The sequence below is a fragment of the Marmota flaviventris genome, chromosome 7 (assembly GCF_047511675.1).
Source record: "Marmota flaviventris isolate mMarFla1 chromosome 7, mMarFla1.hap1, whole genome shotgun sequence".
In the NCBI taxonomy this organism is placed as follows: Eukaryota; Metazoa; Chordata; class Mammalia; order Rodentia; family Sciuridae; genus Marmota; species Marmota flaviventris.
This window is the reverse complement of record NC_092504.1, coordinates 123986569-124010854: the sequence shown is the minus strand read 5'-3', so window position 1 is coordinate 124010854 and position 24286 is coordinate 123986569. Positions and strand designations below refer to the sequence as shown.

Sequence of the window (24286 nt, the reverse complement as noted above, 5' to 3'; positions counted from 1 at the left end):
AAATACCAGAAAAAAAGGCTATTTGAGTACACTCTGAGAAGATGGCCATCAGCAGGCCTCAGGTGAAACCAACCTGCCAATACCTTCATCTTAGACTTTCAGTCTCCAGAACAGGGAGAAAAAAAAACTTGTTGTTGAAGGCTCCAGACTGGTGCTTTTGTTATACCAGCCTTAGCAAACTAATACAGATGGTATCTATGGAACACAAAAGGCACAACAGTAGAATCCAGCAGAACTTCCTAGTTCTTGAATAGGCCTTTTACCATGCTCAAGATGTTGATTTTTGCTGTCAGATTATGAAGATAACACGATCCCAGTAAAAGTACCAATAATCCAGGCAGATAATAGACTATAAAAGTAACATGAAAATATCAATAACATTTTTCAGGAGGTAAATAATAAAAGTCAGGTGGAAAAATAAGCCTACAAATAAAACACTGAACAGGAATTGTGAGAGAGGTTATCCCTGTCAGAGACCAGAACAGCTGTAATTGAAACAGTCATACTGGGCACAGAGCAGATGAGAATGAAGTATAAAGAAATATCTTAAAAGGGACCCAAACATGTAGAAATTATGAGAAAAGTGGTGTTTCCCATTAGTAAGACAAAGGACGAGCCTTTCAATAAGTGAGTAACTGGCTAACTATTTAGAAAAAGGTAAAATTGGATTCTTCACAAGTAAAATCAAACTTAAATCTTAAAAACAAACAAGCAAACAAAAAACCCCTGAAACTTTATGTGCACCCAAGAATGCCTAGATGAATTCCTCCTTGTAGTATGGGTATAAATGACTATATGACGCAGATGCTCACATGCAATGAAATACATATTTGACTAACAAAAAATTAAAAACATTGGCATATAAGAAAAATCAAAAGACCTGTGACAGGTGTGAAATACCTGCAACATGAGGTATAGGCTAATGTGGACAATCTAGTGAATAGACACATATTTTTTAAATGAAGGGTGAAAAAAAATCCAAAACAGGCAAAAAGGCATAAGCAGACACTTGACAGAAGATATAAAAACACTCTTCCAGAATATATGAAGAGATAATAATCTCTTACAATAAGAAATGTAAATTAAAAGTGCACCTAGAAAACATGTTTCACCCACCAGATTGTCGAAAGCATCCAAAGCTTGACCGAGTCTCTGGAAAATGGTAGGGGAAAGATGCTCATGCATAACTGGTGGCGGTGGGAAATGACAACCCTACAAGGGGTGCTGAACAGTCACAGTCACATGTGCGTTTACCCTTCACCCGGCATCTCCCCCTGTGGGAATTTAGGAGCACGCACATACTCGAAGTCAGTGCAGCCTTACAGGTAAAATAATGGGAACCACTTAATACACCCGGGCATGGGAGACGGGCTCAACAAACTGATGATGGACTTCAAAACAAATGAGGAAGATCTCTATAACATGAAGTTATTACTAGAATGTGGTTTTAGTCAGCTTTTTTGCTGCTGGGACTAAAGGATCTGACCAGAACAATTTTAGGGGAGGAAAAGTTTTTTGAGGTCTCAGTGTCAGAGGTCTTAGTTCATAGGCAGCTGGCTTCATTCCTTGGGGCTCGAGATGAGATTGAACATCATGGTGGAAGAATATGGCAGAGGGAACCAGCTTACATAGTGATTAGGAAGCAGAGACAGAGGTCTCCACTTGACAGATACAAATATATACCCCGTAGCCATGCCCCCAGTGAAGACTTCCTCCAGCTACACCCCACCTGCCTCCAGCTACCACCCAGGTAATCCTATCAGGGATTAATTCACTGATGAGGTTAAGGCTATAACCACATTATTTCTTCTCTGAACCTTCTTGCATTGTCTCACATGTGAACTTTTGGGAGACACCACATCTAAACCATAACAGGTGTAGAAAAAGCAAAAGTGCAGAAGATAACAACAGTAGGCCACCTTTCTTTGTTAGTAGTAAAGAGGAAATTTAAAAAAAATCAGACATTTATCTGCTTTCCCCCACCCCCAAGAAGAAACACAGGAAGAATAAACCTGAAAATAAAAATGAGGAGGTTAGAATAGGGGACTGAGTAAAAGACACAGGAGAGGGACTATAGTATTTGACTTTCAGAATCATGTTAACATTCTTTTATTTAAAAAATGAAGTTAAATCAAGATTGCAAAACAAAATTCTTAAAACAGCAACAAACGTCATATTCAAATAAATAAACTCACCAAAAGAAGAGAAAGAAAATTTCAAGTTAACAAAATAACACTGGGTGTGGGGGGAATACATTGTAAATGAATTGGAGCAAAGTCTTAAGTATTTTGTATGCATAAAAAAAAAAACTTTCCATAAAAAGAAAATAAGCCTCAAGTTTATCTTAGGTTTAGTTTATAAATTATTATAAATATAATGATTCTGAAAAATTGTTCTGAAAAATTTTAAGTATCTTTTAGAATTGAGGATGTTCTTCATAAATGTATTAATATTGGTGTTGCTGAGGCTTGTTACTGAAATATGGCTACACTGATATGAACTAAAGGAGGAAATCAAATCAAAACCCTGTGTAGTTGGATTGGACTTGGAGCTAACAGTAAAAACTTGGGATTTGTAAGACACAGATGCCCACACACCCCTAGAATCTGTATGACTCTGGTAGACTTAGAGAACACAGAGCCCAGATTTTGGTTTCTAAATCCCATTCCTAACTGAAAGGGACTGGGAATTCTAGAGCTGGAGAGAAGGGTGAAAGATAAGTCTGGAACATCTTATTCCAGAAATTAAATCTCAAAAAATTCTGGCATGTTAAGAAGACATAGAAACCAGCTTACATGGGCTCCTGATGGCCAATTCCAAGACCATATGAACGACAAAATAGGTAGTCCATTGACTAAGAATCCTTGACTCCATGTGGATGATTGATTGTCATAGATGGGCAGGTAAATGGGGAAGAAGGGAAAGTGCTTATGTTAGAATTTTGACGAGGAATAATGGAGTTAAATAACACCATTTTGTAATCATTATAGCAAAAATTGATTCAAGCAAAAATGGATGCTTCACATAGAGGTAAAGTTTCATGAGAAATGGTATTTACATAGTCTTAAGGTATTTTTCACTGATTTTCTTATTAATTACAAAAGGAAGAATTATAACTGTAGACAGTGGATGAATTAGACAACACATCAATCATAAGCAGACACAGTGGCTTTTGGATGTTTACCCTCAGAAGGGAGGAGTATCACCTAGGCAGTATTTCAGTCAGAAATCTCTGAGTTTAATTATCAAAAAATAGAGGAGAGGGCTGGGGCTGTAGCTCAGTGATAGAGCACTTGTCTAGCACATGTGTAGCACTGGTTTTCGATCCTCAGCACCACATATAAATAAAATAAAGGTCCATTAACAACTAAGAAAATATTTTTAAAAAAAAAAAGAAATGGAAAAAAAAAAAAGAAATAGAGGAGAAACCCAAATTGAGAGAGAGTCTATGAAACAACTCAAATGTTAGTAGCATGAAACTGAAAATAGCTATTTTGTTAACCTTATATGTGACAGTTAATATTCTTTTTAGAAATTGAGGGGATATATGCTACCTGCTTTCAGATAATTCAGAAAGAGTATATGTGCATGTGCCTGTGAAAGGATAAGGGAGGAGAATGTAATAATGAAGCACATGTGGCGTAATGTTAAAAACTGTTGAATCTGAGTAAAGGATATATAAGAGTTGTTTATACTATTCTTGTAATTTTTCTGTAGCTTTGAAATTATTTTTTAAAAAGTTAAATAAAGGAATCATAGTAGCTTCATTATAATTACTCCAAACTGGAAAAAATTTCTTTGGCATAAGATATAATTATATCATCAAATATATTGTAATATATCTGTGATAAAATGGAATACAACGTTAGATGGATCTCACAGGTGAAGAAGCCAGATGGAGCAGTGTATGTTTTGTTTATGCGAAGATCTGTGCATCTCATTGTAGATCTCTAGTAATTCATTACTTAGAGTTTATTAAAAGGTCCTGTACCAGCAATGACAAAATCATCTTAATAATCGGAGGTGAGGACCTGCGGGTGGAGTTCAGCAGCAGAGCACGTGTTTATCATGTGCAATGCCCTGGGTCCAGTCCCTAGCACCACACCAAAACAAAACAGAGGTGAGGGAAATAGTTATTTTTCTTGTCAAGTTCTTCTGCAGCATGCTGCCTTGCTGTCCTTGGTGGTTCACTTCCCAGGTCATCTACAAAAGCTGATGGAGCTCATCTGTGGCTGAGGACAGCTCCGTGCCTGAGCAGGTAGCCACACAACAGGGTTACTGTGGGAACACATGCTGGGGGTACAGAAACACGTTGTCCTTTGCTATGGCAAAGGTTAATTCTTCCCCCCCTGGCTGCCCTGCCTGCAGGCAGTAGGAACAGGAAGTCCTCAGTCTAAGACTCCTGGGCAGAATAAGAGCTGCTAAAATAGGCAGGCAGGGGATGATCTCTGAAAGGTAGAGGAGATGGAGAATTGATTCAGATTGCAGCCTGGTTCTGCATTTGTGGGAAGTGGTTTAGGAGTTAGGGTGAGTTAGAGTGCAAATCGTTACAAACTGTAGCTAGAAGATAATTTAAAGGTATTGGACTGTTTGACAGATTGTATTTATTTTGTAAGGTTTCTATTGGCATAGCGGAAGCATTTATTAGGAATTTGTTTGATAAAGCAAAGTAGTTTGTACTTCAGATGATATTGAAAGGTAGAAGGAGAAAAGAATCAGGTTTTTAATGGCTTGGTTTGGGCAGATTCCATCACAGAGCTATTAAAATTTTTTTTTAAAAATTATAATATGCTCAAAAGCTTAGTTCCTAAAGGACAGATAATAGAGAAATCAACAAATCTGCTACAGGATTATATAGGATTTTAAGATACAGCATGAGAAATTTTAATACTTATAAAACCTATTTTTACTTAAAAAATATTTTTTTCAGCCCATAAATATGTGATGATCCAAGTATTAAGAGCTTATTTTCCCCGAAAATAAAACAAATCATGGACAGATTGCCTGGAAAGCCTCAAAAGTCAACTTAATTCCTAATGCCACCAAGTATTATTTCTTTAATACATTGAGTTTTAACTACCAACAATAATAGATTTGAAATCTTGTCTCTTGGCTCGTGCAGTTTGAAAATGGGGTTTTATCCTCTCCATTGAGGCTACAAGAGCAGGAGGACTTCCAGAGGCCTTTGTCATTAGGAGGAGCCGGTGACCAAGTGGGAAACTTAGGGTGGAGCCTACTCAAGGCTCTGTAACTGACCATTCCCCTGCCCTTATATCGATAGCGGCTTTGCCTGGAGGTTTCTAGAGGTTGATGAACATGCCGATTTTCAACTCCTCGGGTTCCTAGTATTATATAGAGCTTTTAGGAGGCTTTTAGGAGTGACAGGAGTTGTTTTGCTTCTCCCAAGTGCCTGCCTTTTGGCCTTCATACCTTGAGTTTTCAGTTAGCAGAATGTACAGTTCATCCTGTGTCCTCCTTGGCCTACCAAGTGGTGCCAAGGAATGCTGGGAAAAGTCACTGAGCTCCTTAGGAAAAGGTGTTCATGGAGTGCTGCTGCTGGGATGGGACATAGCATGAACCTGCCCGACAGAGCATCGCTCCCTGTGTGATCGACATCTTCACCAGCCTTGGGATGTTCTCTTGCCCACTGTATCTACCTTCTTGACTTCATTTATCTCCTTTTCATTTTAAAGCAAGTCGTGTGTCAATTTAAAACATTCTTTGGGAATAATTCATATCATTCAATAAACACCTTATCAGCTGGGCTGTGAAGTGGACTTGTCAATGGTGACATATTCCTAATTGTGTTTGATTTTTAGTGGGTGGAAAAATTAACAATGAGAAACTTAACAATTTTTAACCTAAAAGAATGTATTTTGCAAACTTTCCTGGGGCATTTTGTCTGTGCTGCAGATCTCAGGCATATGTCATCTGGGGGTCTAAAGAGGCTATATTTGTTCCTGAGCATCAGTGGCTTTTCATTTGAATGGTGCTTTTGAGTTGGCAGCAGGGCCGGGTTCAGATCATTTGTTGTTACTTACAGATAATGTTACAGCTTTACAGTGAGGTGCTTATTGATCTTCACAATTCTCATTTTTATTTCTCTTTTTTTCCTCTCCTTGTTTCCAGTTCTTCCTCCAGTGCTGGTTCCGAGACACAGCGAATATAACCCTCAGCACAGCCTCCTAGCTCAGTTCCGGAACCTGGGACAGAATGAGCCTCACATGCCACTCAACGCCACTTTTCCAGATTCTTTCCAGCAGCCCAACAGCCACCCGTTCCCTCATTCTCCCAACAGCAGTTACCCGAACTCTCCCGGAAGCAGCAGCAGCACCTATCCTCACTCTCCCACCAGCTCAGACCCGGGCAGCCCTTTCCAGATGCCAGGTAGGATGGAGTGGTCCCAGGGAGACCTGGGAGACCTGGCGGGAGGGGGCTTCACCGCAGCATCCGGGCCCAATCTCTGGTGCTTTGCAGTGCCACTCACAGAGGAAGGAGGTTCCAGCCAAGGAAGCAAATGTCTTGCTTTATTTGTCAGGCACAAATGCTCAAATAAACTGTTTTTCCTTTGTTTTAAAAAAGTTTTGAAACAGCTGCATCCTTCTGGGAGTGGCATAATTATTACAGTCTTTGCTCTTGATAAAAAAAAAAAAGAGAGAGAAATAGTGCATTACACACATTGCTGTTATGAAAAACAGTCTCGATTAACATCATTTCAGATGTGGAAAAACCCCTGTTGCCAGTGCAACTTCAGAAAAGATATTTCCTAAGGGATCACACCCTCCCTCCCTATTTAATTAAATTCATTTAAGTGGTGATGTAATCCCAAGAAACGTATACTTTAGCAACAAAGGAATTGCAGCAGAAGTACTGGAAACCATCTGCTTGTTTAACTTAGCAGAGACAAAAAACAATTATTTTCCTCTTTTAGACATAACTGATGGTGTAATGGTTACCAAAATAAATGATTAATTAGGACATTGTATCTTTCAAATTATAAATTAATAAACAAGCATCTCACACACAAAAAAAATTAATACCAAATTTCTTGCCAGTTGACCTCAAGAAGAATCAAAGGTACACTTGAAATCCATTAACATTTTGGTAAAGGAAAATGGGCAAACATGTCAAATTGAACATCAGTCCTGAACCTTCAAAAATTGAAAAATGGGCCATTGTGGTGGGTACCCACCCATAATTCCAGCTACTTGGAAGGCTGAGACAAGGGAATCACAAGTTCAAAGCCAGCCTCTACAACTTAGCAATATAAAAAGGTTTGGGGATGTGACCCTGAGGTAAAGTGTCTCTACATTCAATCTCCAGTACTGAAAAAAAAAAAAAAAAGGAAAGTGTTTCATACTTCATATTGCTTACATTGCTTCCATTTTTATGTATTTGTTGCTCCCCGCTTTTAAGCCTGTTTATTTTGCTTTGTGGTTTTTCAATCCAAAAGGTGGTGTGATAGTTTAAAGATCAAACTAATAACACTTGGTGATTCCCTGTCCACTCTGCTCCCTCAAAAACCTGTTGGGTTTGATGGACAGGTTAGTGGTAAGGAGATATATTTCAGAGCACTTTCAACAGTGGCACCCAGGGCGAGCCTGAAAGAAAACACTGAAGGTTATTGCCTGAATTTACACCTTGTCCTTGGCTGTCAGGGATTGAGGCACAGGCCAAGTAGAGGAAATGCAGGAAGAAGAAAGGAGGAGTAGTAGACCACCAGCTATAACGAACTGCTCCCTCCTAGCCATGCTGATGCTGCAGGTTGCCAGTGAAATTGTCACCAACTTGATAGCAGAAATTCAAAGGATTCAGGCTCAGAGGAGGCTGTCTTCAGTCCTGGCTTGAGGTAAAACAGAGTCAGCCATAAAGCTACAGGGAAGAAGCTAATTTTAAAAGAGAAGTTGAAAGGTGGGGAAAGGCATCCAGCTGCAACCCCTTAATCCTGTGTCCGGACTTTGAGTCACAGCTTTTCAGCAGCTGGATGGTGGAAGCATTGGGCTGATCAACTGGAGCATCAGTAGAATCCCCAAGAACCCCTGAAGGAGCAGTGCTGGTTATTTGTGTGGGAGAGTTGCCCTGAGTACTTCTCCAAGCATGCATGGTTCCCTAAGGTCAAAGTTTGTTCCCAAGGCTCTGTCATGGGTGCTAGGTGGTGGGCTCCCAAGAGCCAGTGAGGAATTTGGCTTAGGACCACAAAGAGTTGTTTGTGGGGAGCCATAATACCCTCTGTTTTACAGTAAGAAAACATCAGACTTCTGTTAGTCTTTGTTGCTCCAGAAACCATGTTGTCTGCCCTGGTTTGCCAGCTGGTGAGCCCTTCAGAAGAGTACATTCGTAGATTCTGAAACAGAAGATTTTAGAATTAAAACTGTGATAAACTGATTTATTTCCAACTATTTTATTATTAGGAATTTTAAAACTAGTGCTGATTTAAATAGAAGGGAGAAGGTAATCCTAACATATTGCTCAAAGTCATGGGAAATTATCAGTTTAAATCCATAGACTCTAATGAAACTTGGCTGGTAAATCCCTAAAAAGCCCATAGGTTTAATACAAAAGATTCTGAAACCTCTTTTTAAATAATTAGCTTTCAGATGTTTTCCATCTATAGTTAAGTGCGGTTCTGATTGTTTTTTTTAAATGGCCCGGTCCAAGCCAGCTAGTGAGTCTGCTTACCTGGATGTGTTTCTGCAGAAGTTTAGAAAAAGCTGGCAATAGTAATGCCATATTATAAGCCTTAAGGACACCGAAGTCATTAAGGTTTGGCTACAACAAATATTAGTGATGGGAAGCTTTTCCATAGACTTTTATTAAGACTTCTGTATAATTAGTGCTAAAAACTTGGGTGAAACTCCTAAGTGTTAACAAGAAATTGCATGTAATGTTTAATAAATAAATAAAATGGTGTGGTCCTGAACAGGCTGACAGCTCCTGGAACTGGCTCATAGTGGGTGCTCCTCCCATTTAATTGTCATTGAGAATGTGTAAGGTTTTGGGGGTAACATCAAGACCAGTGTCCGTAGTATCTAGTCTTTTGATGTGAAGGTTAGATGGCAACTTGGGGTCTTGTCTTAGCAGAGAAGAGAATATGTGTTTTAAGCATTTTTGAGAATATGTGTTTAAGAGTGTTTTAAGCATGTTAATTTTTTTGAAACTTTGTAGCTGATACTCCCCCACCTGCCTACTTGCCTCCCGAGGACCCCATGACCCAGGATGGCTCTCAACCAATGGACACAAATATGATGGCGCCTTCCCTGCCCTCAGAAATCAACAGAGGAGGTAAAATGAGTAGCTGGTTACTCTCCTTTTACAATCCAAAGTCAATATGTTGCTTTCTCTCACAAAGTTTATTAATCTTTAAAAAAGATAACTGCTAGAGAAAGGCAGAGCACAGGAAGAGAAGCTCGGTGGACAGAATTCTGTGGATAACACATATGTCTCTTATTTAAAGAGCAAACACTGACTTTTTGATTGAGGCCTGAGTGTGATTGTGCAGTTGTCTTTTTATCTCCAATACTGCATCATTTAGAGCTGGTGATGAAAGGAATGCTTTTAAGTGGACAGAGGGGAGTTGAGCCCCAGTGGGCACAGCACCAGCTCCACAGGTGATGTTCAGAATGGAAAGTTCTCATAATTGGCCTTCTGAAAGGTTTCTTTTGTGGTTAGAATCCATAGGCATAAACTCCATCTGTTTTCTAGACCTTATTTATGTCTCGCTGAAACCAAAACTAATAACATTTGCTTCTTTCTTGCTGAATTTATTTCTAACTTTATTACCCTAAAGACATTGAGGCACACCTTTTTCCTCTTCTCACCCTGAAGAACTCTAAGCAGAACTGAATGTTTTTTTCCTTCCTTAGTGAAGGGTGGGTCTTTAATTTCAGCTGTGAATTATTCATGGCAGTGACTGAGGGGATAGTGCCATCCTTCCTGCAGGTTGACAGTGGTGAGTAGGCTTAAGAGAGCAGAGCACAGGTAAATTAAGTATGATAGGACCCTGAGCATCTGTTAGAAGCCACAGCCACACTAGTGGAAAGAAAGAACCCTTCCCCAGGGGCCTCCCAGGAAGGGTTTCACTGGCACACCCACACACTCACATGCACAGATTGTTCAATCTGTGTAACATTTATGCAAATTGAAGTTAAAAATGCAACTTGATTGCTAGATATGTCTTATTGACACTTTTTAAATTAAAATAGATATCTCAGACTTCCTCAGAGTTGCAGGTATTTTTAAGTACTTAAAGTTTGATGATATCTGTATGATACTATGATGATAGCTATGTGTTGCTATGCATTTGTCCAAACCATCAGAATGAACAACACCAAGAGATAAGGGTGTAGCTAAGATAGAGCACTTGTCTAGATTATACAAGGCCCTGGGTTCCATCTCCAATACCACATACATCCCCATATAAATGTTAACTCTGGACGTTGAGTGATAATTATGTGTCATAGATTTATAGGTTATTACAAATATACCCCTCAATAGGGGTTATGGATAATATGGGAAGCTATGCCTAGGGTTGGGGACATATTGAAAATCTATTGGCCTTGTACTCAACTTTTCTGTGAACCTAAAACTGCTCTAAAAAGTAAGATTTATTTTTAAAAAGTCAAACTCAAAGAACCTTTCTTAGATGTGCAATGTAATAAATTGGGATGTACAACTTCTAAGCAGTTAAATTTTTAAAATCACTTTCTTTTTTTATTGATTCTGTGTTTTATGGTACCTGATCATCTCTAGGACATCCTATCAAACATATAACTATAAGTCAACAAATAAACACTCTGATTTGAAAAATAATCCCTCTCGCACACATTTTTGGAATTTAGAGAACAGGATAGAAGGAGAGAATGGACAGAGTAGTACACACTGATAAGACCCTGTGGACCCTGTGCCCATTGTGGTTAAGTCTAACATGTTGATTTCAGGAAATAGACACAGATTTAAGAATGTTCCTGTTATATAACTTTAACTTTTTTCCCCATTGGAATAAGTCTACAATCATTTAATATTTTCATAAGGAAGGGGATGTTGGGTCTTGTTCTTATTGTCCTTGTTGGTGACTTCCCAAGAGCAGGGGTCAGCAGACTAGAGCCCACATCCTATTGAGTCTGCTCCTGTTTTTGTAAACTAAGCTTTATTGGAGCATAGCCGTGCCAGTCATTACCTGTTATCTCTGACTGCCTTTGCTCCACAAGGGCAGAATGGGATAGTTCTAATAAAGATTGTATGGCTCACGAAATATTCTGGCATTTTTTAAAAATATTTTTTTAGTTGTAGATGGACACAATATCTGTATTTTATTTATTTATTTTTATGTGGTGCTAAGGATTGAACCCAGTGCCTCATGCATGTGAGGCAAGTGCTCTTTCACTGAGCTACAGCCCCAGCCCTATCATGCCATTTTTTATAGAAAAAGAATTGCATCAGTGTCTGGTCTACTTGAATAGTATTTTGAACAATCCTGGAAGCTGATAAAAGACCTATATGAATGACTTTGGAGCCGTCTTTAAGATTGGGCACTTGTAAATCACTAAAATTTTGCTCCATGAGCTTAAGCAAATTGACATGGCAGAGTTGCTTAGAAAACAAGGAAAATAGTATATATTTTCAGCTGAAATATGTAAGTATATAAAGCAACTAATGTGTGGGATTTTTTAGTGATCATTTTCTTTGTTTTCTTTACCAAAGTCAAAAATAAAGTGCGTTTTAATATGTGTAAAGGCTGATAGTAAGAACACAGAGGTTCTTCTCCCTTAACAGTTATAGCCCATGCCTCTGATGTGGATTTTCTTTCAATTTTTTTATGATTGCACACCCAAGACTTCATAAACCTCAGATCATTATTTATTGGTATGCTGGAAATACTATGGTTTTGTATTCCTGGAATCTCTAAAGCAGTTGTACAAGAGGTTTTACTACAGAAGGAACTTATCTTTAAAACCTTTTAGTTGCAAGTGTTTAGAAGTGTGTTCTGTTGGGAGACTTGTTAGTCTTAGGAGATTTGACTTAACAAGCTGCATCCTGTCAGTAAAGTTGGGTAATTTCCATTGTTGGCCCATTCTGGGAATGGAGAGACAAAACACACCTGCTCTGCATGACTTAAAGCAAATATAAGGAAGTTAGCATGAAATCTGGATGAGAGAGATATGATTCATTGTGTAAGAATGGCCAGCTGGCAGGATTTCTTCCTGAGTTGGAGAACTGGAGCAAAACTGGAGCTGTGATCATTATTGGCAACTTAATACGAAATAAAGTCACTTCTTATCAATAATTAAAAACTGATTTTCATTCCTTTAAAAAGCATAGGTAGAAAAGGCTTTGCCAAAAGTGAGCCCTTTGTATGCGGCACTCTTGGCATAACTCCGGGCCTCTGCTGTTCTTTCCCACTTGTTTTTTTCACTGGCCTCTTGTTTTACTTCTTTAGATGGGGAGCCAGGGTCTGTGGTAGGGTGATTTCCATTTCTGCATATTAAAGAGCAAGTAGCATTTTGTTAGTATTCAGCAGATGCTGTCTCTGGGCTTGCTCTCTGATAGTAATTGTAGGAAATTGTTTTCCTTTTAAAGGAGAATGTCACACTTCGTAAGAAGTACCTGCTTTAGACATCAGAGAAAACCTGTAACCGCAGTTGCTCTTCCATGATCCTGAGCCAGTTTTTGGGATGCAGTTTCAGTTTTTGAGAGCCCAAGGCACAAACTTCAGTTGATGGAACCTTTTCTTTTTTACAGATGTTCAGGCAGTTGCTTATGAGGAACCAAAACACTGGTGCTCTATTGTCTACTATGAGCTCAACAATCGAGTGGGTGAAGCGTTCCATGCCTCCTCCACAAGTGTGTTGGTGGATGGTTTCACTGATCCTTCCAACAATAAGAACCGTTTCTGCCTTGGGCTGCTCTCCAATGTTAACCGGAATTCCACTATTGAAAACACCAGGCGGCATATTGGAAAAGGTGAGTCTTCACTTGAACCCTTCAGATGTTTATCTTTCCTATCGCTGTTCTCCCAGAGGAGACTTGGTCATTCATTCCTGTAGCAAACACAGGGTCATGTTCAGTTGCTGCAGTTTGAAGTATTTTTAAATTTTGTATTATCTAGAGTTCTTCCATTTAAACACTATGTGGTCTCCTGACTGCCATTTTATTAATGTGAATTAGCCAGAATCATGATTTGCTATTTTAGGGCACTGCTCTATCTTTTTTTGCTGTAGAATAAAATATCTTTTTAATAGACTCAATTATTTAGTGGTGATACGAGTAAAATAGTTCTGTAACTTTTAGATATATGATAAGATTAAGAGAATGAGTGTGTGGCTATTTGGGGAGCTTGGTTTTCACTGTGGAGTAAGGGACACACAAACATGAAGGAGGGCAAGAGATTAATTATGAGGTAGATGGAGGCATCAGTGTATAATCATAACTTTAATAATATATACTTAGACGTGCATGCTTGTGTTTATTCTCGTGTGTATGGAAATCTATGTATGTGTGACTGTACATGCATGTGGTTTCTGATGTGTGTGCCGGGAGGGCCAAGAAACGGAGACATCCAGTAGCAACAAGTGCATCTCTAGCCCCGACTGCAACCTCTGTCGCCATTTCCCACCAAGAGGAACTGGGGCTCCTTGGAAGAATAGCCAGCATCTCATTATGGCAGAAAGTAAAGAATGCTTATGGGGCATGTCACAGGAGCCAACTCAAAGGGGCTTCCACAATTCCCAGTGTGAGCACAAAAAATAGTTGTCCCTTGGTATATCTTGTTCAGGATCCTCGAGGGTACTAAAACCCTTGGGTGCTCAGTTTTCTTGTATAGGTTGGTGTACTAGTGTTTATAACCTGTGCAGTCCTCCTATATACTTTAAACCAAATGCAATATATTGCTGTTTAAGTAGCTGTTATGCTGTGTTGCTCAGGAAATCATGACAAGAAAGGAAAGTCTGAACATGTTCAGTACAGATGCAGTTTTTTAAAGAATATTTTTCAATCTGTGAATTTAGATCCTATAGATACCTGGGGGCAAATATAATTAGGTACACTAATTAATTTTAAACCGCTCAAGAACAACACTAACATATGTCCTTGTCAACAATAAATAGATGTACTAGTGAATTAGGAAGACTGATTGGTATAGACCAAGAGCTAGAGTTGGAGAAACAACAGTTTGCAAGCATCCTAGTAAGGATCAAGCTCCTTGATGAATACCAAATATGAAGAGAATTTTTTTATAAGAATCAGGATATTTGCATGGTCTTCAGGTGTTTCCCCACAAACTACCTATTAGTCACAAAGGACACTAGAAGGCAGTAATTACAAAGTAGAAAAACTGTATAATTTGTTTTTATAATTACATAATTGATCCCCCATCTTGACTGGGGGATCAACATTATCATCAGCAGTAAAGACAGCGAATCCATATACCTCCAGATGTGATACCCTGATAAGGATATAGGATCGCCCGTGCAGGATTCCAGCTGTTAATGCAAACCTGAGCCCCATCCTGTGGAAACATCAGGCAAATCCAAAATGATGAGCATTCTGTATTTAAGAGAGTAAAGAGTGACTTTATTCTCCCAAAATATTTGTCAAAAAAAAAAAACAAGAAAAGCTAGAAGTGTTCCAGATTAAAAGACGTTAAGGAGCTGGGGTCGTGGTTCAGTGGTAGAGTGCTTGCCTAGCATGTGTGAGGCACTGGGTTCAATTCTCACCACTTATTTATTTATATAAATAAATGAACAAAATAAAGGCCCATCAACCTCTAAAAGACATGACAAGCTATATATAATATCTGACAGTAGATATGATCCTGTACTGGACAGGGGGAAAATTATTATAAATGATATTATTGAGAGAACAATTCTGGAATAAGAATGGTAGATTAAAGTTTCATATCAATGTTAAATTCACTGACTTTGCTGAGGATTGTGTGGAACCGTCTTGCCTGGGAAATACATACTTAAGTACTTAAGAGTAAAGGACTGTGATGCAATAGTTGAGAAAGACATTATGTACATATGAAGATATCTGTCTTCTCTCCATCTGGCTGTATCTGAAGCAACTCTGTGTCAGAATACATAAGGGGTGTGTGTGTGTGTCTGTGTGTGTGTGTGTATGTGTGTGTGTGTGTGGACAGTGGGGAGGGAGAGTACTAACAATAAAGCAGATGTAGCAGATTGTCAATGTAGGTTAGTCTGGGTGATGGGTATACGGTTGCTCTTTGTTATCTTTTTCAGACTTCTCTATAAATTTGAAATTATTTTCAGAGTTAAATGTTTAAAAAGAACGACCTGTGAAATTTAAAATAGTGGACCAGATAGATTATTTAATGGGTATTTGAAAAGCATTTGAGACAAAGTTTTAACATTCTAGAGGCGGTGAAACCCAGCAATCCTTAAATAGGAATTGATAGATATTTCCTTAATATGATTAAAAGGGGAAAAAAAAAACTAAATACATTTAAGGATGAAATGCTAGAAATTAGGTTCATAACATACACAGATAACTTTGTATGGTCTGTAAACCCCTATAATTTATGTATAAACACATTCTGCATTTGGAATGGAAGGACTTACTTTTCATTAAATTCTAAGGTGACTATTTCCCCAAAGTAGTAAAAAGCCAGTGTACAATTGCCTTTCAGAATATTAGGAAGAAAATAAGGATTCTGGGAATGCCATTTCTTAAAATTGTTCCAGATGCTCTGAGTAGTGTGCTTACAATTTCAGGTGATGGAAGCTTAAGCCAAGATTATCATGATTTGCAGATGATATGAGTGATTTAGATAACACTCGTGAGATACATTCTTGAAATGAAACTGGTAGGCCAAAAGCTCTTGATGTATTTTATCAGAAAGCTTAATATTAATTCACAGCCCTGCCAGAAGCACACTAGCCTTCTCCCTCACCTGTGCCCACACTGTGGGTGAGCACTGTTCACCTGGAAGCCCCTGGAGAACCTTGTTGTTGTTGTTGTTAGTCTCCCTTCATCTGGCAATAGCCCGTTAAAAAATATAAGGGAGGGGAAAGTCCCAGTCCTATAGCAACAGAAAACATAAATTTCTTGGAAATAATCTGAACTGTAGCAAGATTATATAAAGCTACTAAAACTGGACTGAGAGAGAAAGAAAATTTGAATTAATAGGCAGTCTTTGTTCCTTAAAGGGAAGGCTTAATATTGTGAAAGCATTTTAGGATATTTGCTCTTTCTAACTTAATTGTAGTTTAAAGCAAAAAGTTAAACTACAATGTGATGTTTTCTGAGATTTGAGTAATATATTCTGAGTATTACCTGGATGAATAAACAAAAGAGAGTATCTAAAAGATTTAATGGAAAAGAAAAAACTGTTGACATTAGGGTTAATAAAATGTTACAAAACAACAAGTAAATCAAAAACAAAACAGGAGAATAAACTCAGACTGCATAAAAATTTAAGGTTGTTAAGAAGCATAGCAAATCAGGAGAGTCTTTTAATAGTCCTCAATAACACAGTCAGCTGTTGTGAAGTGGGGAGGATCCTGGCCTCATATCATATAAGTGAATGGATTTTTGAACATTTTTTTCAAAGGCAAACAATTAAAAAGCTAGAGTGAAATATATTTGATCAGAGATGTAAAAAAAAATTCTGAGCATAAAAAAGTAACAAAAAGAGACTTAAAAGGATTTCAGACTTCTTTAGGTTAAAATATATCATGAACCAAATTAAAAGACAAAGAACAGGGAAATAATAAACAAATTATTTACATCCTATCTCTATATGCACAGCTCATAAAAAAATAATCAGAAAGCCAGAACCACAGTAGGATAAGGGAGGAACACGAACAGTGAGTTCGGGATAGAAACCCAGATGGCGAATGGACTTGGAGAGTGTATCCAGCCTTACACACAGATTAAGACAGCTATGTTATTTTTCAGCTATACATTAGAAAAATTTTGCTTTTGTTTAAGCTCATATTCAGTTCTGCCTGGGTCAAATGAGGAAGGCACTTACACACTGCTGGTGAGGGTGTCAATTGATCCGAGCATTCTGGAAAGCCATTTGGCAAAGTGAGTCAAAGCCTTCGATCTAGTGCTTTAACTTCCAGGAATCTCTCCTAAGGATATTATTAAAAATTGTCCAGAGACATTTATCATGGCATTGTTATAACAGCAGAAAATCAGCATCAACACAATGGTCTGCTAATGGGAGAACTGTAAAATAAATGGTTAGATCCATATAGTCATGGAGGCATTTTAAATGTTTACAAAGAAAGCTTAATGATGCCCTAAACTGAATATGGTGTTTCAGACTATTAACAATTATTTCCTCTGTGTTGCTAAGGGAGTGACATTTTTTGCTTCTTTATATTTTTTGTTTACTTTCTAAATTTTATATGGTTAAATTTATCATTTTTCCATCAGGGATGAAAGTCTTTCTGTGAAGAAGTTTTTACTGTATCAGGTGAAAGATGGGTTTCTGCCTCAGCAGCTATTTAATTGTTAGAGAAGTCTTCTGCCTTGGGTGCACATGTAAACACAACACTTCATATTTCAGATGGGACAGCCACATTAGCAGTGGTTAAGCCATGCAGCTACCTGTAAGATGGATCATTTAAAGCCATACGGGCTGTGACTGCTAGGTGGCCTATATAATCTCCCTTAATGGCATGGGACTTTGTCAGAGGGGCCCTTTCCCCTTTTTCCTTCTTTTAAAGACTGACTAGTGTCGATTTCCTACACTTCTAGAACTCTGGGTCAGTCTCACAGGAAGAAGTTTGCAGCAGGTGGTAGGTTAGTGAGCTATTGTTTCATAAAGTATGACATTTTTTTAGTTTAAAAATTTGTTTTACTAGACCTTGAATCTCAGTTCTCAGCAAAGCTTCTTCTACCTCTAGTTTTCTAGTTCTACTTTTCTTGGTCCCCCTTCTCTGCTGAAGAATAAATCCAAGAGACATATTATGAATGCATAGAAGATACCACAACAAAGCCCAAGTTTTATCATACAATATTTTTAGAGTAAGAATACATGTTTAGCCATGGCTAAATAAGGCATTAATTACTTATCAAAAATGAACTGTGCACAATGGCACATGCCTGTTATCCCAGTGACTTGGGAGGCTGGGACACAAAGATCACAAGTTCAAGGCTGGCTCCAGCAGCTTAACAAGGCCCAATGCCATTTAGTGAGATCTGTCTCAAAAAGGGCTGAGGATGTGTCTCAGTGATAAAGCACCTTGAGTTCAATCCCCAGTACCAAAAAATAAACATGAATTTTTATACTTTGTTATTATTTTCAAGACTTGTTCTGTTATTCCCTAGAAACCTCCTGGATGTGCTTATTGATGTAAGGATATTGTATTCACGTATGGATATTTTTTTAACTAAGAGTCTGTCAGTTGTGCAGGACTTAGAGAATATCTGCCTATGTTGCCAAAGTTGAAATCATATAAATGTGTATTTTTATGTTGAGGTTGCACAGGTGCCTTTCAGCTGTAAAACGATGGCAGTAACTAAATGGTTGTCTTCCCACAGGAGTGCATCTTTATTATGTTGGAGGGGAGGTGTATGCCGAATGCCTCAGTGACAGTAGCATCTTCGTGCAAAGTCGGAACTGCAACTACCATCATGGATTTCACCCCACGACTGTTTGCAAGATCCCTAGTGGGTGTAGCTTGAAAATTTTTAACAACCAAGAATTTGCTCAGTTGTTGGCACAGTCTGTGAACCATGGTTTCGAGACCGTCTACGAGCTCACAAAAATGTGTACTATACGCATGAGCTTTGTGAAGGTGAGTGAGCTCCAATTGCTCTAGGCTGGGCTTAATACATTTTGCTGTGCCTTGTTGAAGTGTATCAGTCTACAAATAAAAGTTCATCACACTGCATTTTTCTTTTCTTTCTTTCTTTTTTCTTTTTCTTTTTTTTGTGTTGGGGTTGAACCCAGGACCTTGTGCATGCAAGGCAAGCACTCTACCAGCTGAGCTATATCCTCAGCCCTGGAAGTTATTTTTGACTGGTCAGGTTTTTTTGTTGTTGTTTTAGTGGTTCTAGTACATCTTGTACTTTTCATATAGTTCAAAATTTATTAAGGCCCTTGTTCCAAGATAGATACCTTATTAGCTTTAAGTGCATTAGGTGTGTATTGTATGTTTGAAGAGAAGGTTAAAGACATGCTTGTACTAACTGGTCACTCTGTGCTGCCTCATCTTGTGCCTCTGAGAAATGAAAGTTTTTAAGATGCCATTGAAATGTAAAAAAAAAAAAATGAATATCTGATTATATTTAGTGAGTCAGTGACTTATTCTAGAAACTGACTGGCTTGTCTCTGATTTCTCAAAGATAAATTTTCATCCTGTATCACTCTGAGAAACACAACTAATTACAGACTTGGGTGAGGCCATCACCCTCTATGTCGTTTCTTCGGAAGCTCACCTAGCTAGTTATCAAACCGGTTTTGTAATGTATTTATTACTGAGGATAATTTTGGAACCTAATTTTGTTCATCATTCTTTAGATCAAATGTATTTTTTTCCCAAATATCATTTTTTTCCTGTTTTGAGTTCTCTTAGCAGATTTTTGGTATGTTTTCTTACTGCTGCTTTTCTCAAAATGTAGTTCAGTGGTTCTTTGCAACGGAGCCCGGTACCTCTTTCATATTAAAAGAGGGTTTTGTTTTGTTTTGTTTTACCCCTTTCAGAGTTTGACCTATTATCCATGTACATATGAGACTACAAAGACCATTTTCATTCATTTTTAATTCACTATTTAATTTTTGACTTAGCATTTTGACTCAGGTGATTTTTAAAATAAGGACGTGACTTGCCTAAAGCATTTTTTTGTTTGTTTCTTTTTATTGGTTTGGAGGAAAGAACAGCCTGAAGAGATACAGGTTCTTCTTCTTCTAGTTGTCTTTGCCTTTTTTGTTTTAATTTTGGACAGGGTCTTGCTAAGTTGTCAAGACTGACCCTAAACTTGTGATCCTCCTACCTCAGGCTTCCAAGTTGCTCGGCTCACAGGTGTGTGCCACCTCACCTGGCCTCTAGTTGCTATTTTAACTGTGTGACTAAGGCGCAGGGACTCCTTTGAGGGCCTCATGTTCCTCATCTGTAAAATGGGGGTGGGTGGGGCTGGGACTGTGGTGATCATTCTGTGATCCCTTGTGAGTTCATTACTACTGAAGGCCACTCTGGAAGGATTTATGGCTCTAACACTCCAATTAGTTGCCTCTTCTGATTCATTTCTTATTAATTACCCAATCATTTTAACTATTTCACTTTTATAGTTTCTTTTTTTTTACCATGAATAAACTTTTAAATTTTATTTTTTTTAATTTTTTTGTTTTAATTAGTTACACATGACAGTACAATGACCTTGACATATCATACATTTGAATCAGATGGGATATAATTTCTCATTTTTCTGAGTGTACAGGTTGCAGAATCACATTGGTCATGCAGTCACGTGATGGGAGGGAGGGGAAGGGGGGAAAGGAAGGATAGCAGAATAAAATAGACATTATTATTGCTGTGTATATATCCATGACCGCACTTTTATAGTTTCAATAATGTACTTTTACACAAGAAAAAAACTTTTACACTAATAGAAGGTATTTATATCCGATTTCATTCTTTCAGCCAGAATTTTAGCAGTATTCCAGAGAAGGAATACAAAGATGAAAACAACCTACAATCTCTAGCTTTAGGATGCTTGTGGTCTCACACATGTAATTAATACAACATACGATGAGCACTAGCATGAAGGGGCTGACACCGTGTAATGGATATAGCTGGGAAGCTGGATTTAGAGAGTTGAGGATAAACGAATCTTACTAAAAACTCTTGCTGAGTTTTTTTTTTTGTAAGGGATTCTCATATATTAGCAACAAAAACATTGCAGATTGTTTTTACAGCATTGTTCTTCATTATCACAATGACTGGACACTTCACCCTCTGCCACTCAGCATCTTGGAGAAATGCTGAGGAACATTAATATAACCAACATTAATAACCAATCTTGCACCATTTTTGCCGTTTTAGGATGGTAATATAAAGCATATATTTCATAAATTATTTGCATCTTAAACTCCCCCATAGCTGAAAAATCCAGATCTGTTCAGCTGAAAAAGTGTATATAGAGCTTCTGCTTTGTGCCAGTGACTGTGCTGGATGTTGTCCCTGCCTTCTCAGAACCTGCTGTCTGATGGAGGTAAACCGACACATTCCATTTAGCAATATATTAATGGAGGTTCAAGTTCATGTGTCTACGTACTATGTGCAGATAGAGTTCACATGTCACCACTGTCTCCTGAAAGTCTTCACACTCAGATGTACTTCTTGAAACTGCTAGAGTAGATAGGTAGCAGAGAGAGCGTGCCAGCCTTCTGTGGTACACCTCAGGGAACAGGGATCAACCAGAACTTCATGTTCTGCTATCCACTCTTGCCAACAAGTTTTTGAGCTCTGAAGTGGCAGTATTACTCTGCTCTTTATCTTCTATGGAACTTTAGGGTCCTGATTCAGTAATTTTGAAGATGTCTGCCAAGCTGCCTTCTTATACAAATGAATAATTAAATGCTGACTTCAGGCAGTGGCTAGGTATCAGTCATAACTTTGGGGATACTTACATGCACTCCTGCCAGTTTTGCTTAGAGATCGAAAGATCAAGAGGTCCGTGTTGATAGGCAGACCTTAGGTGGCTGAACAGGGAAGAAAGGGTATCAATGTCCAAAGAAGCCTTTTCCTTATTTTATTGATGATAAAGTGAGAATTTAATAATAGCTATTACCTTACTATCAGAAGGGAATGGGAAATGAATATGAAAGTTAAAAAGTATGTGGGCCAATAATTCTTGTTGTTTTGTTTTGTTTTTTAATATTTTTTAGTTGTCAGTGGACCCTTATTTTATTTATTTATATGTGGTGCTGGGAATCAAAACCAGTGCCTCACTGTTAGGCAAGTGCTCTACCACTGAGCCCCAGCTCCAGCCCCAGCCCCAGCCCCAAGACCAGTAATTCTTTAACCTGGAGTCCATGGATGGACTCCAGTGGCCAGCACCATTTCCCGCAGTTTGCCTGCCAGATTGCGTGTATGTGCGCACTCTTCTGGGAACTGTCTGTCGCTTCAGTCAGAGTCCCTGATTAGGTGAACTCCTTTTACTTAATAAGTTGAACACTGCATTAAACAAGTTAAATGACCCTGCTTTGTTTTTTCCAGGGCTGGGGAGCAGAATACCACCGCCAGGATGTTACTAGCACCCCCTGCTGGATTGAGATACATCTGCACGGTCCCCTCCAGTGGCTGGATAAAGTTCTCACCCAGATGGGTTCACCTCATAATCCTATTTCATCAGTGTCTTAAATGGCCTCAGGCTTCTGCCTCTTGAAAACTATTGAGCCTTGCATGTACTTGAAGGATGGATGAGTCAGACCCAATGGAGAGCTGACAAAGGAGCCTTGATAATACTTGACCTCTGTGACCAACTGTTGGATTCAGAAATTTGAAAACCCTTGGTAACATACTATTGATATCAAGAACCTGTCTAGTTTACATTGTAACATTCTCTTGTAAAATCAACTAAAATGCAGACTTTTAGCAGGACTCTGTGTATAGTTAAAGAAGAGATGGCCAAGCCAGGGACAAATTATCTATTAGAAAAAATGGTCCTAAGAGATTCTTTTGTGTTTGGCACTTTAGGGTCATCGTTTGGCAGAAGTTTAGCATTAATGGTTAGTCTTTCTGAAGTGTGTTTTTATCAGGTTTAGAGCCCATGTTGAATCTTCTTTTCATGGGTTTTCATAATTTTTAAAACTATTTGTTTAGTAATGGTTTTTGTTTGTTTTTAAGTAAAGATTAATCTTTATGATATACATAGTAATCTTTCTAAAATTGTATGCTGACCATACTGCTGTCAGAATAATGTTAGGCATATGCTCTTTGCTAAATATGTATGTACAGAATATTTGAAAGTTAAGAATTGATTAGACTAGTGAATTTAGGAGTATTTGAGGGGGTGGGGGGAGGGGGGAAATGACAATTGCAAATGTAGAATATACTGTAAAAATTCAGTTTGTCGCCTTAAAGAAACGAACTGATGTCTGAATTTTGCTGTGTTTCAATTTTTTAGAGATTTTTATCTTCTTTTTTTTTTTTTTCTTTCTTCTCTCCATCCTTTCCCAAAAAAGCAGTTATGCAGCTGGTTAATTCATATAACTGTGAGAGCAAATGAATAATTCCTGCTATTCTGAAATCGACTGCCTATGTATTTCAATACCAATTGTATGGAGTGCTTGAATTTATTAAGCAGTTTTTATGGAGTTTACAGTACAGAAACAGGCTTTAATTTTCAAATGAATTATTTGCCAAACCTAGTAACTGTTAAATATTTGGAGGATTTAAAGAACATCCCTGTTTAAATCCATTTCAAACTTTTTTAATTTTTTTGTACTACGTTTGGTTTTATTTTCTTCTGTTATCTTTTATATTCACTTATGCTCTCGTACATTGAGTACTTTTATTCCAAAACTAGTGGGTTTTCTCTACTGGAAATTTTAAATAAACCTGTCATTATTGCTTACTTTGGTTAAAAATTGGTGAATTTCATTCTTTACATATCAGATTTTAGGGTAAGATTTGTTTTTCTTTTGAAAGTTTTTTTCCTCAGATATCCTCTGCCAAATAAAACAGGTGAACCAAATAACTAATAAAGAGGAATCGGGAGTAGAGGGAACTGGGACCAAAGACAGAGCAGGCCCAGCGGCCTGCTGAGGGGCAGAGCCGCCCCCCACCCCCCTCGCCTGCCAGGTAGGGGAAGGGTGACCACCGACAGAAAAGGCCCAGTGGCCCAGGGCGGGACAGAGCTTCCAATCACTCCTGCAAGGTAGGCGGGCCTGCGACCCACAGGCAGAAGAGGAGCAGTCGCCTGCTGAGAGGCTGAGCCGCCCCCTCCCCCTGTGCCGGCATAGTAGAGGGAACTGGGACCAAAGACAGAGCAGGCCCAGCGGCCTGCTGAGGGGCAGAGCCGCCCCCCACCCCCCTCGCCTGCCAGGTAGGGGAAGGGTGACCACCGACAGAAAAGGCCCAGTGGCCCGCGTCGGGACAGAGCTTCCAATCACTCCTGCAAGGTAGGCTGGCCTGCGACCCACTGGCAGAAGAGGAGCAGCCGCCTGCTGAGAGGCTGAGCCGCCCCCTCCCCCTGCGCCAGCATAGTAGAGGGAACTGGGACCAAAGACAGAGCAGGCCCAGCGGCCTGCTGAGGGGCAGAGCCGCCCCCCACCCTCCTCGCCTGCCAGGTAGGGGAAGGGTGACCACCG

The 24286-nt window shown here is 38.8% G+C and overlaps 1 protein-coding gene and 1 non-coding gene across 5 annotated transcripts in view; both read left to right on the top strand.

Annotated features, from left to right (window-relative positions):
• Smad1 (SMAD family member 1) overlaps positions 1-23534 on the top strand; it is a 75775-nt gene extending 52241 nt beyond the window's left edge. For all 4 annotated transcript variants that reach the window (XM_027926623.2, XM_071614649.1, XM_071614650.1 and 1 more), the window contains exons 3-7: positions 6130-6387; positions 9166-9282; positions 12739-12960; positions 18511-18767; positions 22191-23534. In XM_027926623.2, the coding sequence (XP_027782424.1) occupies positions 6130-6387; positions 9166-9282; positions 12739-12960; positions 18511-18767; positions 22191-22334 (998 nt within the window). In that variant the 3' untranslated portion in view covers positions 22335-23534. The remainder of the gene's footprint in view (positions 1-6129; positions 6388-9165; positions 9283-12738; positions 12961-18510; positions 18768-22190) is intronic.
• LOC114085629 (small nucleolar RNA SNORA33) lies at positions 8656-8777 on the top strand. The gene has a single exon (XR_003581516.1). It is a non-coding gene; the product is annotated as a small nucleolar RNA SNORA33 (small nucleolar RNA).
• Positions 23535-24286: the final 752 nt, after the last annotated feature.